At 43.5% G+C, this 16,976-nt stretch overlaps 1 protein-coding gene across 1 annotated transcript; it reads right to left on the reverse strand.

The window, feature by feature from the left end:
• Positions 1-9,889: 9,889 nt before the first annotated feature.
• On the reverse strand, positions 9,890-16,517 carry LOC308166590 (retinol dehydrogenase 13; the record flags this gene model as incomplete). Its single annotated transcript, XM_080540920.1, has 7 exons — positions 9,890-9,995; positions 11,013-11,217; positions 11,512-11,631; positions 12,173-12,334; positions 13,977-14,168; positions 15,527-15,661; positions 16,442-16,517. 7 exons carry the CDS (start codon positions 16,515-16,517, stop codon positions 9,890-9,892), a joined length of 996 nt encoding a protein of 331 aa, XP_080397046.1.
• Positions 16,518-16,976: the final 459 nt, after the last annotated feature.

Below are 16,976 nucleotides of genomic sequence, written 5' to 3' on the forward strand. Positions count from 1 at the left end.
ATTTCTTATTTTTACCCCTACCCCTCTTTTTCGAGTGCCCCTCACTTTTCGACTTGCCTCTCGGAACAGAGTTACAAGGGGTAGTGGTGGTATGAAATGGGAGAATCCTTAAAAACCCTGATATGTCATCAGTAGTATCATAGAAAATTCACAACTTCGTTCACAACTTAAGTTTTGCGCTATCAATGGATCAAACAAGTCATCAAATAAAAAAGAACAATGCTTCATTATCAGGCCAGTTCATGACAGAATAGCGGTGCTCTGTAGGCTAGCAACCCTGCTCCTACCCTGCCAGTCTGCGCTGATATTACAGGAGTGGTAACAAGTGCAAAACAGAGGGGTAGGGCTAAATTGTAGGGGCAAGGGATGTATTGGGATTGGGCCCAAGGTTCCCTACAGATGTCCATCATCGTACAGCATCACTACGCCTCTATCCTCGTCTCTCTCTGTGCCCCTGGCACGCTGCCCAGGGGGATTCCCATCGTCTGGCTGGCCAGGATCAACCGCTGGGAGACAAGGAATTTAGGGGGCAAACAGAGGACCAGGCGGGGGGGGGAGCACGGGGTGGGGCTGAATTTATTTTCAGAGTGGAGTGAAAACATTTGAAGGGTGAGAAGGAGAGGGGAGAAAGATGAAAAGAGGGAAAGAAAGAACGAAAGAAAGAAAGAGGGACACAATTGAGGAAGCTGAGGAAAAGCCACCATGCTGTACTGACCTGCTGTCTCTGGTCTGGATAGCGCTCTAGAAGCAGTTGATTCCCCAGATTCAACCTCTCCAACACTGTTTCAACCTCTCCAACACTGTTTCAACCTCTCCAACACTGTTTCAATTCAATTCAATTCAATTCAAAGATACTTTATTTATCCCCGTGGGGAAATTCGTTTTGCCGCGCCACTCCACTAAAAACCACACATAACAACACAACACAACATAAAGGACAGACAACAACACTGGGCCAGCCATGTACAGTATATAAAAAACAGTGAGATCATGATATAAAAGTGGATTAAAAAGATGGCTATAGTTATTATATTAAAATACTAAAAAGTGATGATGATGATTAAAATAAATAATAAATACAAATTCAGGAGCCTTGACCCCGACTGCTACTTCGCAAGGCATGCAATCCTGCCAAGACCTTTTATAAAAGACCTTTTATAAAAGCATGATTCCCCATTGAAACCAATGTTAAACTTCATATTCCATCTGGACATATAAGACTGTCTTGAACTGCGATTTTTATTTTATTTATTATTATCTCAAAACACGTCCTGTCTTCGGAGGACAGTTTGATTCATTTTATGGATTTTATCAAGTTTAAAACATTTGTCCCTTTATCAAGTGAGAGATGAAGATATTCTTTGCACTTTCTCCTCCACATCTCTATCTCCCCCTCTTTTCTCCTTCCCCATCTCTCTTGTTCTAACTATCTGTCTCCCCCCCCCCCCCCCCCCCCCCCCTCTCCATCTCTTTCCTCCTTTCTCCTCAAAAGTATTTGATTTGCATGACAAGTGCCTAAGCACACACACACACATCCAGAAGACAAACACATGTAATGTTTCCCTCCCCCTGGCTGTTTCTGGAAGCTCTCATTCGTCTAGGCACCCTGCTGCCCTTGCATGCCCTGAGGAGTTGGGGGGTTGCTTGTAAATGAAGCAAGCTAAAAAAGATGACTCTCTTGGGGTGGAAACATAGGCTGCAGATCACCCAGCCAGTGTCCTGAGAGTGGATGTGCACTTCAGAACTATGCTTAATTAATAAGCTGATTATTGTACCTTTCTTATACAGTTGTGGTCACCAAGTGCTTAGCACACCTAATAAAAACAATGAAATTAGATAATTAAGAACCAGAAATAAACATAAGTAATGAAAGTCAATCAGATATGAACAACTCAACAGCTATACAACGCTCATATTAACACGAATAGAAACGATTCATCTTAAAGTGGCAGTTTACCAAAACAACACATTTGGCTGTCTTTCTGGTTGGAACACAGTTTTATACGGTGACCTTTCGCTTTTTCACAAACCCAAGCACTTTAGATATCACACTGGTCTCTCTCTCCCTGTTCACTCAGATCCATGATGTGTTGTAACCAGTACTCAAGTTGTAAAAGAAAATCAGGGGGGATGGTAGATTTTATCATATGCGGACAATTTTAGCATCCCCACAGCGTCAGTGACTTCACTGTCAGTTACTTGGTAAAAATGTCACACATGTGTGCACCCTCGCCCGCAGTATTTTACTCAATATGCGCAAAACCAAATGATGAAATAGCAGTAATACCACGTTCATTGATAAAATGACATAAGGGATGGAAAGGGAGGATCGCAGTTTTAGAAGGGGGATGATTTTTACTGTTTTTGACTCATCCCCCCTCAACTCGAGTGCTGGTCGTAACGTGTCTAGAAAAGAGACCCTTTCTCCACTCTTACAGACCCTTGCCTCCCTAAAGGCAAAGAGCCCACCCAACATGCAACTCTGCCCAGAATGTGAGCAATGCCTTGTGGGGGTTGAGATGTCATATGGTCATCTGGATCAGTCTGATAATATCAGAACGAGATTCCAAAGGCGTTACCGATTAAACAAACAGAAGAACTCTGAGATGGAGTGAGTCAGCGTTGCATTGAAAGCAAGTTGATGAAACCTCTGGAGCGGTTAGTGTGTAGACTGGAGTCCCTATACCACCACTACTGCTGCATGCTCTGGAAAGGTGTTTTCCTTCAGAAACAGGTCTAGCTCCCCCCGAGGCTACACTGTCTTACAATGACCCCTCAGGATTGAGGGGAGGAGGGAAGGAGGGGTGGCGGATGTGCAAATGCCCAGTGGCCTATCAAGGTGTTATTTATGAGTCTGTCTGTGTCTGTGAGTGGGTCTATTAAATCTGCCTGCGTGCACTGGTGTGTCTGTTTGGATGTGTGTGTCTCTGTACAGGTGCGTGAGTGTATGTACAGTCTGTTTATCTGTCTATGTGTGCGTGCGGACATGTGTGTGTATGTGTGTGTGTGTGTGTGTGTGTGTGTGTGTGTGTGTGTGTGAGAGAGAGTGTGCATGCGTGTATGTGTGTGTGCGTCTGTGTAAAGGAAGATGTTGGCGTGACCTTTAGGGACCTCTAGGGTCAACATAACAACAACGAGGGTCAACCATGAATACGTCTCCCTTTCAGCCGCCCCTGACTCACCCCCCAGTGCTCTCTCCTCTGGTGGGGTTAAGTGCGTCACTAGCCACCATTAACATCCTGTTAGGCCATAATCTCACATTCCTCCATCACAGCCTGGCTCACTGTGTTCTGCAGACACTCTTGACCTCTCTATGTATCTCTCTGTAAAGTGCACCCCCAGACTCATACTACGGCTGTTGGTGACCATTCATTTGCTTTGCTAGTGAGTTGAATAGGATTCTAAATAGCATTTAATAGAACATTATAATGTTATAATATGCATGGTTGACAACATTGGGTTTTGTACATTTATTCCAAATAATGTTAAGAAAAGTTGATTGAATGATAAGGAAGAATAGAAAATAAAAAACATTTTCAAGTTTATAATGTACAGTATGCAGCACATTAGACATGGGTACATTATATGATGAATACATTGTTTCAAGGTTCAAGTTTTATTCTTATGTCACATTACACAAAGAGAGTAAAGTTCTTAGGCTTCGGTTCCTGACATTACAGCACAAAGACAATAAGGCAAGATAAGTCAAGATAAATATAGTGGCAATAGTTATAAGACATAAGTGACACAATTGGACAAGTGACAAGTTGTAGGAGACAAATAGACAAATAAGACAGGACACAATTGTCAATTGAGCAGTACAAATTATTTAGGAGGGGAGCCACCCCTCCTAAATTTCGTTGTTTGGTACCTGTACTGTAGCAATGACAATAAAGTCCATTCATTCATTCATTCATTCATTCATTCACAAATAGTAAAAAATCAAATAGTACAAAGTAGAAATGTCATGAGTATTACACTCGGAGGCAGTGGGAGTTACTGAGTAAAGTGACTGTGTGCTTAAGGTTAGGTAGTCCGTATACATGGGATGTGCTTGGGGATAATAGTCATTTGTCTTCAGTAGGCTTGTTTTGAGCCTGATGGCCTGGGGGAAGTAGCTGTGGGTTAGCCTCTGAGTTTTGCCCCTGAGGTTCAGGGAGAGGCTTTGTCTTTTGGACGGCATCAGTTCGAACAGACTGTGGTTGGGGTGGCTAGGATCTTTCATGATCCTCTGAACTTTGCTGACACACCCTTTATTGTATATATCCTGGATGGAGGGAAGCTCACATCCACTGATACGCTCAACTGTCAGGGCTGTCTACCCTCTGTAGCGCTCTGCGGTTGAGGGCAGTGCAGTTGCCGTGCCAGGCAGTGATGCACCCAGCCAGGATACTCTCACTTGTGCCTCTGTAGAAGGCCCGCAGGATCTTGGACCCCATGCCAAACTTCTTCAACCGCCTGAGGTGAAAGAGGTGCTGCTGGGTCTTTTTTCACCACCTGTTTGGTGTGCACGTCCCAGGTGAGGTCGTCGGAGATGTGGACGCCGAGGAACTTACAACTGCTTACCCTCTCTACGGCTGACCCGTTGATGGTGATGGGGTCCTGTTCCAGACCTTTCCTCCTGAAGTCCACCACCAGTTCCTTGGTCTTGTCAGTGTTGAGAGAGAGGTTGTTCCCCCTCCTATACTGAACCAGGCGGTCAACCTCTCTCCTGTAGGCCGTCTCATCACTGTATGTGATCAGGCCAATCACTGTCGTCAGCGAATTTAATCACTGAGTTGGAGCCATGCGTGGTCACGCAGTCGTGGGTGTACAGGGAGTAGAGGAGGGGACTCAGGACACAACCGTGGGCTCCTGCGTTGAGGGTTAGAGGGGTGGAGGTCTTTGAGCCCATTCTCACCACCTGTCGTCAGTCCAACGACAAGACATATGGACGTATTGCAACACGTGTAGCTTCATTTATGAAAATGTAGAGATATATTTCATAATATAATTATATATTCTATATTCTATATGGAAATATAGAGATATTTTTCTGGAATTGCTTACTGTATTTTCTGCCTGACAATACAAATGTAGTTCTTATGTTTCATATGCTTAAACTGAATTAATTCGATCTGGGACTGAAAATGTACTAAAGCAGCAATGTACTGTACCATTGTCCAGTACATTGGGATAACCACAAACTGTGTCGGCAAATCCCTTCATCAGCAATGTTGCCAGTTATCATGAAGTGATAAAGTTAGTGTTATCATTTTGAAACACATTCAAGATCAATGAAGAACGATATGGACACCGTTAGTAGAGGAGGTATGTTGTCATCGTCTAGACATGTGCTCTGCCAGCTAATTAGCCGCTTAGTCTAAGGAGTGCTTTATAGCCGTCAACAGAGGTTGTCGTCCCAATGGTCTCTCCTCTATCCCTCCTCTCCGATCTACACGCTCCTTCTTAAAACGTATCGGAGGAGAGTATCTAAGAGGAAGAACATAGGAGCTTCCTCTCTAATGCTTTTGAGAATAGGAGAGGAGAGACTATTGGGATCTTGCATGGAGCTCCTCCCTGTGTTGTTGTTGACACAGACAGAGACAGATCAGTGGAGGGGATTGTGGGAGCCAGCCAGGCAGACGGTGGCGCTCTTTAGACTGATCACCAAGGGAAAGGTGCTGAGACTGCAGGTGCTGCACATTCCTCACTTCCCCAAATTAGTAAATGCAATCAATATCTATTCACTCATAGATGAAAACAGTTTTATTTTCAGGGGGTATTTTTACTCACATTTTGTCATGTTCAGCAATTAGCACGCTGTGGAAAATCCAAGGTTCTTCTTTAAGATGCACCATTGACATTGTTTACCTTGACTTCTGGTTTGAATTTAAATAGCATGGTTCATACTGTGCACATACTGTGTCATTTGAATCAGTGTCTTACCTTAACACTAAATCCTCAGTTTTATGTAACCAGACAAAACAAATTACTTTTTGGGATTTATATTTGTTGCTGATAGGCTGTTGATTGGTGTCCCTCGAAGAGCATAATTCTGTCCAATGACGTCCAATTTCAGGGACACTGTTTATGAGTGTGCATCCGTACTGAGAAATTAATCATTTGTACCATATACCTACTACAGGACGATTATGAAAGGAAAGGTCAATATGAATAAATAACTATGGGGACAGAACTGATTTCAAACTGCAAATGTGCTTTAAGCAAAAAAATATGAACATTACAATGATACTAATTATATAGATTTTATATAGATTTTCCACCTTTATCTACATATGGCGTTGCCCCACCTACAGATAATATCTGTTCTAAGTGCAGCAGCCTCGTCACCTTCAGAAGGGTGTATAGAACCACGTAGACGGACATGTCATGAATAAGAGTGATATGACTCATTACTCTACATGTGAGAGAGGCAGGTCTGTTCTACACAATACACAAGTATGCATATTAACATTAAACCCCATTGAGCCCTTACTGAATGAATGCAACCCTTGTGGATCTACAAACATGAGACAGAGGTCAGGAATGATCTGGGGGGAGACAGGGGGCTTATAAAATGAACCGGTAAGTGTAGCAGTAAGAGGAAAAGCTGGTGCCACCCCCCCATTACCTCCACTAATGCCCAGAGCAACAGATCAATGTTGCCACACCACCAGACTGCATTAGCCCAGAACACATAGGCCTTCTGGGGCTGGGAGAGGCACTAGAGTGTGTGTGTATGTGTATGCTAATGTGCGTGTGTGCGTGTGTGTTGTGGGGATCTACCCTAATAGTCAGTCATTGATTGAGCAATAAAGACTTTATTTACTGTAAAAGGTGAGTGGGGCAGAGAGGGGGAACAGACTAGTGGGAGGACAGTGTGGAGAGCTGGACCCAGGACGAGAACCAACAACCTCAGTATGTGTGTCAATATGGGCCGTGTTATGGGGCTTTTGTACAGCAACGTCTCCTGTAGCGTTCAACATGATGAGGCGGTGTTTGGAAGTATGTGTAAACGGTATCTCACGCTGAGAATTGGTTTCTCTCACACAAGCTCACAAGACTCTGGGACATGCATCATTTGTTTTGTAAACACACGTGACCCACCAACACACCTGATGTCAACTAGTTATGCCACAGCAATCGATTCAATATCGTGTGGGGTATTTCAACTGGATGAGGGAGTTTACCATCCCAACTCGGGTTATGCAGTGAATAACTAGCAGACTGTCAAGGATTGTCAAAGAGATATATAGGGCCGGTTTCAGAGACAAGGCTTAAGCCTAGTCCTGGACTAAATCACACTTTCAATGTAAAATCTCCATTGAAGATGTTTTTTAGTCTAGGATTAGGCTTAAGCCTTGTCTGTGAAACCGGCCCTTAGTGTTTTTCAGACTAGAATTGAAGGAAAACTGTATCGTACTGTAAATCTCAAGAAAAAGCTGTGTTCAAGAAAAAGCAGTGTTCAAGAAAAAGCACCTAACCCTAAAAAATTTTTTAAAAAAATTAAGACTTTCCAGGAGTTGAACTGATGGGGCTGTGAGAATCTTTAGTCTTCATTTGGTCTATGTAAAATTCTCTCAATATACGCAAGTGAGGTGTGACCTCCTTTTAACATCTACATTATCACTGCACCTCCCTGTGTGTGTGTGTGTGTGTGTGTGCGTGTGTGTGTGTTTTATCGTACTGGATACTGCGGGTGGTCATGGTGTGTTGTTGTGGGGTGTTCCAGGGGTGTGGGTGGTCATGGTGTGTTGTTGTGGTGTGTTTAACTTGTGTGCATTCGTCTCTTCTGGATCATCATACTATTTAAGCAACCTTCTCCCTTTGATTATGACTCCAATGGCCTCACAGCTTTGATCCCCCTACTGACGCCAGTGTAGAGAACGGTGACAGTCTGGAACCTGAGGTCTTCTAGCCTGTAGGCGAAGTCGCTGCACTAAATAAGGATGTCCAATTCATCTGAGACCCAAGGATGGATCTAACTAATGATGTGGTACAGGGACACATGTTGACATTACACAATTTTAAGTCTGTCCATAGTGTTTTGTTATAACTTTGAGCATATTACTGTTCCTTTACATAATAGCAAGCACTAAAATACACAGTGGAGATCATTATAGCATTAATTTAAGGTTGTTGCAGATTCCCAATTTGAGAGCCCTTATACGTTTCTCTGGATAAGATGACAAGTATGTACACCTCAATTCTGTTCAATTGTAGTGTTTGAAATCCTGGAAAGAATCTAGTACTACTCTACCTTGCCTTCACTCTGTATGAATTGCTGGATTCTTCTGCTCTCTAGTGGCTGAATTATCAATGGCACCCCGCCGTTGGCTGGTATTAGCATGGTATTAGCATTAGCTGGTATTAGCATATTAGCATAGAATAGTATTAGCAGTGAGTGACTGAAACCATAATGCGCATGTCAAATAAAACACTGTTGGAATACACATGGAATAAAAGGTTAAAACCCACCACAAACACATTTATTATTCAAATAAAGTAAAATGCACATGATAACAGGAGTTTTTCCTCCATAACATTTTTGGTCTAAAACACAGAGTGACCCCCATCAAATAATAGATTACATTTGATGTATTTGTTCATAAAAGAATCTTGCAGTTTCACCAAAAGAGGAATAAAAACATGTGTACACCACTAAGGGTAAGTCCCTGGGTCTCTTACAATTGTAGGAGAATAAGGATAACAAACCGATTTCATTATCCAGACAATCTGCAGAAAAATCATTTGATACACCTGCTCACGGTTGAACCTCACCTGGCGACAGATTATCTTCTGTAATTTAGGTTTCCAAAATGAAGCTTTAAGTAGCATGCCTAACAGAGTTCCAGTATGCAGTAGTAGGCTATTATTTCTATATGAAACATTTCATTGCCAACATATTTTGGTCTAATACTTTATTTAGGGAACTACTTATCAACATGCTTGGCGCATTATAGCTTCATGTTAGGTGGCGCAACTTTGCTGAGTGTGTTGTTGTTATAAGAAGTGAAGACGCGAGGTATATGATTGTCTAACTGCTTTCTATGCAAGTAAGGGAAATTGTTTGATCTCATAGAGTGCTGGAAAAATAATTAAACATTCTATATGCCCGCATGTCAACATGTTATGTTTATGTTATTATGCTATTCAAGTACACAAAATCTACTCCTGACTTTTCACAGTCTGAATTCCATATCATGACTTTAAAATTGTACAACATGCTTAGTGTTGCAACCACATAACTTGGATTACTCATGTTTTGCATAATTCTCCAAATAACATAAATGAATGGCACAAATCAAATTTACACACCCAAATCTCAAGATGGGGATTCAGCCTGTAGGGATTGTTGCCTATATTTTGAATCCTCTCCCTTTCAGTAGTCTCGAGACATCTGTACTAGCTAATTCATCTTTTTAAAAGTTTTTTTTGATAACTTAGAGAAAAGTCTTCTGGGGGGGCTAAGAATGAATAGAGGAGGCTCAGAGTAATAACACTAGCCAGTTTGCTGTGTGTGCATGTCCCTCACCTTCTGTCTGTAGTAGAAGTCAGTTGCTGGTCAGATGGTTAGCTAGGAGCATATGTCATTTGTGGGAGACAACACATGTGATTTTAACCCTTTCAGAAGATACATACAGTATAGATGTATCAGGGATATAATGGAAGTTAAACAAACGTAAACACGCCTTTTTTAAAATGGTGGATAGCAGTTACTCTCCCAGAGTTTTAACCTGCATCCACCAGCATCCAGCGTTTCTCCAGCATTTGACTGTTTCTCTATCGCTACATAATATCACTTCCTGATTCATGGTCATAGTCATTTTAAAGACTGTTTCCCAGAGTGTGGGAGTACTGAGGGGTTAGAGAAGGGTTGGTCCTGGGTCTAGTGGTGGGGGAGGTGTCAGTCTTTGTCGGTGTAACCCACTAGACGAGCGCTCTCCTCCCAGAGCCTCCTGGCCACCGCATCGTCTCTCCCCTCTGGGGTGGTCTGCTTCACAGCACAGTCACTGCAGCACACACACACACACGCACACACATACACACGCACACACACACACACACACACCCACACACACACACACACACACACACACACACACACACACACACACACACACACGCACGCACACACACACACACACACACACACACACACACACACACACACACACACACACACACACACACACACACACACACACACAGACATGCACAGACATGCACAAACAAGAGACATGAAGACCAAATCATACATAGCTATATAATACAATATATAATAATGAAGTCATTTTTGATCTGTCTACTTCAACACCAGGCAGCAACTCTTTGCTCTGTTTACTTGAATAATCATTGGTTTCTCAAACACACTGTTAAATACAAACTACCATTTAAAAACAACATGCTGTTTGTAGAGTATTCTGAAAGCGCAATGAAATGTACATCATAAAGTGCAGAATGCAAACATAACTAATAACAAACATAACTGGAGGCACTCGTCGTTTTTGGAGACGGGAAGTAACGGTTTCCAGCAGAGAGTCAAAGAGGTTTGTGATTAATGATAACTACAAATAAATTACTATTTTTCCTTTAACTGAAAATGTAACCTTGGGGCGAAACAATCCACATATTGACTTAGTTAAGTCTGGACTTACCAGTCGGGCTGGCCTGTGTTCAACAGTGACGAGTGTCTTCAGTGATGTATACATTCTGCAGTTTATGTAAGTATGGACTTTCATAACGTATGATATGAGGTTTCCTGTTTGCACAGCTAAGTCCTATTCTGCCCAATACCTCAAGTTAGGCATCATTCAGACAGGATGTTCGTCATGTATGAAGCTCATATGTGTCAATGGACAACAGAGTAACGCCGTCTGTTACCTCTGTTTTTACATACGTATTTTACAAAAAGTAGAAATGAGTCAAATTTATGGTGGATAAGCGTAAAACACAATCCGTTTTCCCTGCATTTGGTCCTTCTCTGTCTGACTGGTGCAATGAAGGGTTCACAAGCCCACAGTCCTGACCTGAAGTAGCAGCCGGACTGGGCCTCCAGCCCGGGGGAGACGGCACAGTAGATGGAGGTCTGAGCGCCCTGGGTGGGGGTCTTCATCAGGAGCAACGAGGGGGCCGTCAGGATGGCCCTCAGCATGGGGAACCAGCTCTCCACGTGGCGACTCAGCTCTGTCCTGATCACGCCCGGGTGCAGGCTGAAGGACGTCACCCCTGTGTCTGGGACCACCGCGGTGGTGGAGAAATGAACGGCTTTATTTGACAAATTGTAAAACTCACAGAAGTTGCCTCAGCCATTGGAGTACAACAATACACACATACAATATTAAAAACTCAACAAAGTCTACACATTTATTTCCATTGTAGGTCCTCGTTATAATCTAGTCTGCAGCGAGATGGGACAGCTGATGGTCATAGCCCCCACACTCGTTAAGACTGCCGGTCTTGGATGGAACAGGAACCTTCATGTCACTCATAGAAGAGTCCCTCTGGTAAACGTTTCCTCCGTCTCACCTTTGGCCCGGCGGGACAGCTCCCGGGAGAACAGGACATTGGCCAGCTTGCTCTGGCTGTAGCTGACCAGGGAGTTGTACGGCCTCTTGGCAAAGAACAGATCGTCAAACTGGATCTTGCCTGGAGTAAAAAAATAAAATAAAATAAAACCTTTCACATTTAATCGTTAGTAGACACCTATCAAAACTGCTTGAACACATGCTCACTCATTTGAAAGTGATCAATAATAAGCAGCATCATTATAACATTGGTATAGTACAGTACAGTATAGTCGCTGTAGTATAGTAGTGTAAATTACAGTCTAATTGTCATTTTGTAAAGAAGAGCCCTAGTGACTGTAGTAACCTAATGGATTTAAAGGATTAGTTCACCTAATTACAAAATCACATTTGGTTCCTTACCCTGAACGTCTATGGAATCTACTTTTGGTTCTGTACCGGGGCACTGTCACTAACCGCTAACTGATAGCATTTGTAACCAAACACCAGTGGTAAACACTAGAGGACAGACACATTAAACACCAGTGGTAAACACTAGAGGACAGACACATTAAACACCAGTGGTAAACACTAGAGGACAGACACATTAAACACCAGTGGTAAACACTAGAGGACAGACACATTAAACACCAGTGGTAAACACTAGGGGGCAGCCACATTACCGCCTCTGTGTGCGATACTGGCCACGTTCACCACCCGGCTGGGGGCAGAGCTCCTCAGCTTCCCCAGGAGGAGGTTGGTCAGCAGGAAGTGTCCCAGGTGATTGACAGCCATCTGTGTCTCAAAGCCGTCTTCTGTTATCCACTTTGGGCACATCATCACACCTGATGGACAACCATGAACATGATGATCTGGTGCTTTAAAAGCCATGTGCAAGGGCGAAACTTTGGTTGGGGAAGTGGGGGAGACACAATAAAAGGGTCACAGTAAAAATGTTCATCCCCTCTCCAAAGAAAGACAAGATTCAAGTGTTTTTGGCGCTTCATTTTTATTGGTTTGCAGTCTGCACTCTACACATGTGGGTCAGCACCTTTCTCATCTTGAGCATTTTTTTCAAGTGGGCGTGCCTGATGCCCGTGTCCAAAGATGCCATAGGCATAGCATAAAAGCAGGGATGGTAGAAGCTGTCGCTACTCCTCCGTGGCAATCTTTTGGAGTATAACATATCAGGGGCTTAAAAAATCTGCAACTCAATTCACATTCTCAGCCAGAATATGATGGCTGGCCAAACAGTGTATTAAGCATGTTTACGCACGATTTCTTTCGTTTAAAAAGTGGGGGGGGGGCAGAATCAAGGATTTGAAAAGTCTCTAGTGGAGATTTCGCCGATGGCCATGTGTCTGACAACATCATCTTCAGCATCTAGATATGTGTCTGTCTGAGAGGGGCATGGCTCCTGCCCTCTCTCTGCCATTTCCTGAGCAAGTGTCTTCGATGGTATCTCTAGTTTGGCCTGGAGACTAACACGAGGCAATTGTTTTATATAAATAGTTACCACTTTAATTTTCAATCAAATCTGAAAGAACACCAACGCTGGACTGGACAGCCCAGAGAGGAACAATGCTACAGGTCTTGGAAGAAGCTGGAGGACTCAGATTAGCACTCTGAGGCTTGACTAGTCTCGCGTAGCCAAACCCCCCAAAGCACACACATTTTCACTCCTCCTTTGGAGTTCAGGAGGATTGTTGATTAGCCGATCTGGCTTGGATTGAACCGAACGGAGTGATGGGAGAGCCTTAGTATATTCCAAGAACACCCTCCCACACGGCTGTAGTTGATTGCTTGTTGTTATGTCCATCGTCTTTTCCGACTGGGTAGGACTATTTTACAGAGACGTTGTTACTGGATGGTTGTTTTCAACGTAGACTTACGGTTGTCATTTGATGCTCATCATCTAACATTGCTCCATGATTGCACATGGGTTGAAGATGTACGTGTTCTTAACATTGGCAGTTGACGAAGTCAGCATCAGACCATATCACAGTTGAAAATAATAGTTCATTACCTTTTTGCCTATTTACTTACTCTGAAAATCTGTATTTGACGGTCATCACACAACACTGGAACAAGGTTGCATGTGGACTCTAATGGAAGGTTTTCTACATGTCATTATGTGACAGTCATGATGCAACATTATACCACGGTTGCCCATTGATTCTTAACCAAAAGTCAGGTAAAAAATAACATTTCATTAATAGAACTTATTGGATGTGTTACCTCCTTTCCGCCTTCCTTTGCAATCAATTTCATCATGTCTATTAGTTAAATTAGTCAGAACCACCTTCCCCTGTTATCATTTTATGATGGATGGAAGATATTACAATGACATTGCACAAAATGTAAAAAAGAAAAAAAAAGATACTGTATTGTTTGCTTTGTTTCACTGACACATAGGACTGTCAGCATGGATCAACTTTCAACATGTAATAATGCATTTGTGACACAGCAGCCCCGTGTTGTACTCACCAGCATTGTTAATGAGTATGTCCAGGCGGTCCTCAGTGACAACATACTCTTTGGCAAACTCCCTGACAGAGTAGAGAGAGGCCAAGTCCAGGTGACGGACCACCACGTTCCCATTCCCTGTGGTCCGTCTGATCTCCTCTGCAGCCCTCCCGGCCCGCGCCAGGTCCCGACACGCCATCACCACCCGTGCCCCTGGAACACCCCAAAACAAGACAACATGACCACCCACACCCCTGGAACACCCCAACACAAGACAACATGACCACCCACACCCCTGGAACACCCCACAACAACACACCATGACCACCCACACCCCTGGAACACCCCAAGACAACACACCATCACCGCCCACACCCCTGGAACACCCCAAGACAACACACCATGACCACCCACACCCCTGGAACACCCCACAACAACACACCATGACCACCCACACCCCTGGAACACCCCAAGACAACACACCATCACCGCCCACACCCCTGGAACACCCCAAGACAACACACCATCACCACCCACACCCCTGGAACACCCCACAACAACACACCATCACCACCCACACCCCTGGAACACCCCAAAACAACACACCATCACCACCCACACCCCTGGAACACCCCACAATAACACACCATCACCACCCACACCCCTGGAACACCCCAAGCCAACACACCATGACCACCAATGACAAGACAGTTCCTAAAGTTCCAGGGCCTCCACCTCCACCGACTATCCCTTCATCTGGGCCTCCCTGCCTACCCTCTCTGCCCCAGTGCTAATGGGCACCTGGTATGTCCTGTGTTGTCCTGTTTTTGCATTTGCATTTGTATTTGTATTTGTTTTTGTTCATGTATACATGTGAAAAAAGCATTAATGCACCTACTGTATTTTACATGTATTTGTATGTATTTGTTCATGTATACATGTAAAAAAGCATTAATGCACCTACTGTTATTTATTTATTTATTTATTGAATGTTTTCTGTCTGCCCTACTAAGCTGTTTGACAACAAAATTTCCCCATTGGGGACAATAAAGGTTTTCATCATCATCATCATCGTAATGCCAAAACAAATGTGTCAAATGTGTCAAGCATAATGGCAATAAACGTTATCTGAATCTGAATCTGAATCTGAATGTACCACTCTACCTCCCACACTCTAAGTCCTACCAAGACAACACACCATCACCATCCATGCCCCGGAACACCCCACAACAACACACCATGACCACCCACGCCCCAGGAACACCCCACAACAACACACCATGACCACCCACGCCCCAGGAACACCCCACAACAACACACCATGACCACCCACGCCCCAGGAACACCCCACAACAACACACCATGACCACCCACGCCCCAGGAACACCCCACAACAACACACCATGACCACCCACGCCCCAGGAACATCCCACAACAACACACCATCACCACCCGCAGTATCCAGTACGACAAACACACACACAGGCACACACACACACATACACATACCATTATGAACTACTATGGTATACTGTAAACACTGTGGTTGTATACACTGTGTGTTAACATACCTCTGCGTGCCATGTCACGAGACGTCTCCTTGCCAATGCCTGTGTTGGCTCCAGTGATCAGCACTGTCTTGCCCTCCAACCGAACTGGACATTGACACACACCACCAGCGATCCATTTTCTTAGCAGAACCAGGCCTGGGGGTTCCAATAAACAAATAACACGCTGTTAGGAAACAATCCATTTCCTCCCACATAATAATTTGAGTGCAGCGTGTTTCAGTATTCAGTATAACATACAGTATGTACAACAACAAGAACATGGACTGGATCTCTTGCAGAGAAGCTAAACAGAGTTTAGGATGTTTAGAAGAGGCAATGCTGTTTTTCAAGTGTCTTTTCTGACCGTTTTTGTGTGGTTACACCTGTGCTCTTGGAATAATAGTATGGTACATTTAGCTGAAAACATGTTTCTGGGAATGATATCAACGACAAAATAATACTGTAGTCATAATACTGAAGTCGTTGATGCAGAAAAGAAGAGGAGTGTCATAACATAATGTATATGGTAACTGTTGCAAACAATGGATAAAGAAATGCAAGATACTACTCTCATTTAATTTCAAAAGGAATATTAGGTTTGAACATGTATATTATAGTTTGATCATTAATATTTAACAGAAAAGTGGAATATTCTCCTGTGAGTGATTGAGAACAAGATAATCAAACATAGTGAAAGAACTACAATGATTAAATAGATGAAAATTATCCATCCTGATTGTTTTGACTGTTTATTTCATTTCTTAATATTGAGTCTCTTTATAATTTCTCTATAGACAAAAAAAAAATCAGCAATACCAACTGTATTCACTGCTCTCTTATTCTCAGTTATGTATTTAATCTTCGTATTTGATTTGAAACGAACATTATTCAAATTGATGCAACAAAGACACATGAGCCACAAAGGCCATGACTTACAGATCCCTGTCACCGCTATGCCAGCGCCATACATCACCGGCGCAGACGGCGCAGACGACACAACTTCATCCCACATTTTCTCCGTCGGCGCAGACCTGCCAAACCATCGGCTGATCGAATCCCCTTACTGGAAGAGCCCTCTCTTTCATCGAGGAATGGTTATGATGGTCGATGCTCTCGCTCGACAGCGAGACTATGAATAGGTTTAGCAACTTAACCAGGCTTTAGCGTGTCTTCAGATTACAGGCGATTACGACGCGATTCTCCTGTGTGTAATGTAATGGACAGTAGAGAGCCGCGGTGGTGGCCGATACCATTTTAGTGTTACTGCTCTAGGACTAGGTAACCTAAACCTGACCTTACTTCAGCGAATGAAAACGCTGCAGACAGATGTGTACACAATACCAACGCCAGGACGTAACGCCATGCATTGCATTTTATTCGACTCCAATTCCTGATGTATTATCTGCCATGCCTGTTTCATGCGATTCGAATAGGTTGAATTCCTTTTGCAACTGGTGTTGCGAGTAACGAG

Source organism: Nansenia antarctica (genome assembly GCF_963989245.1).
Source record: "Nansenia antarctica genome assembly, chromosome: 10".
Classification (NCBI taxonomy): Eukaryota; Metazoa; Chordata; class Actinopteri; order Argentiniformes; family Microstomatidae; genus Nansenia; species Nansenia antarctica.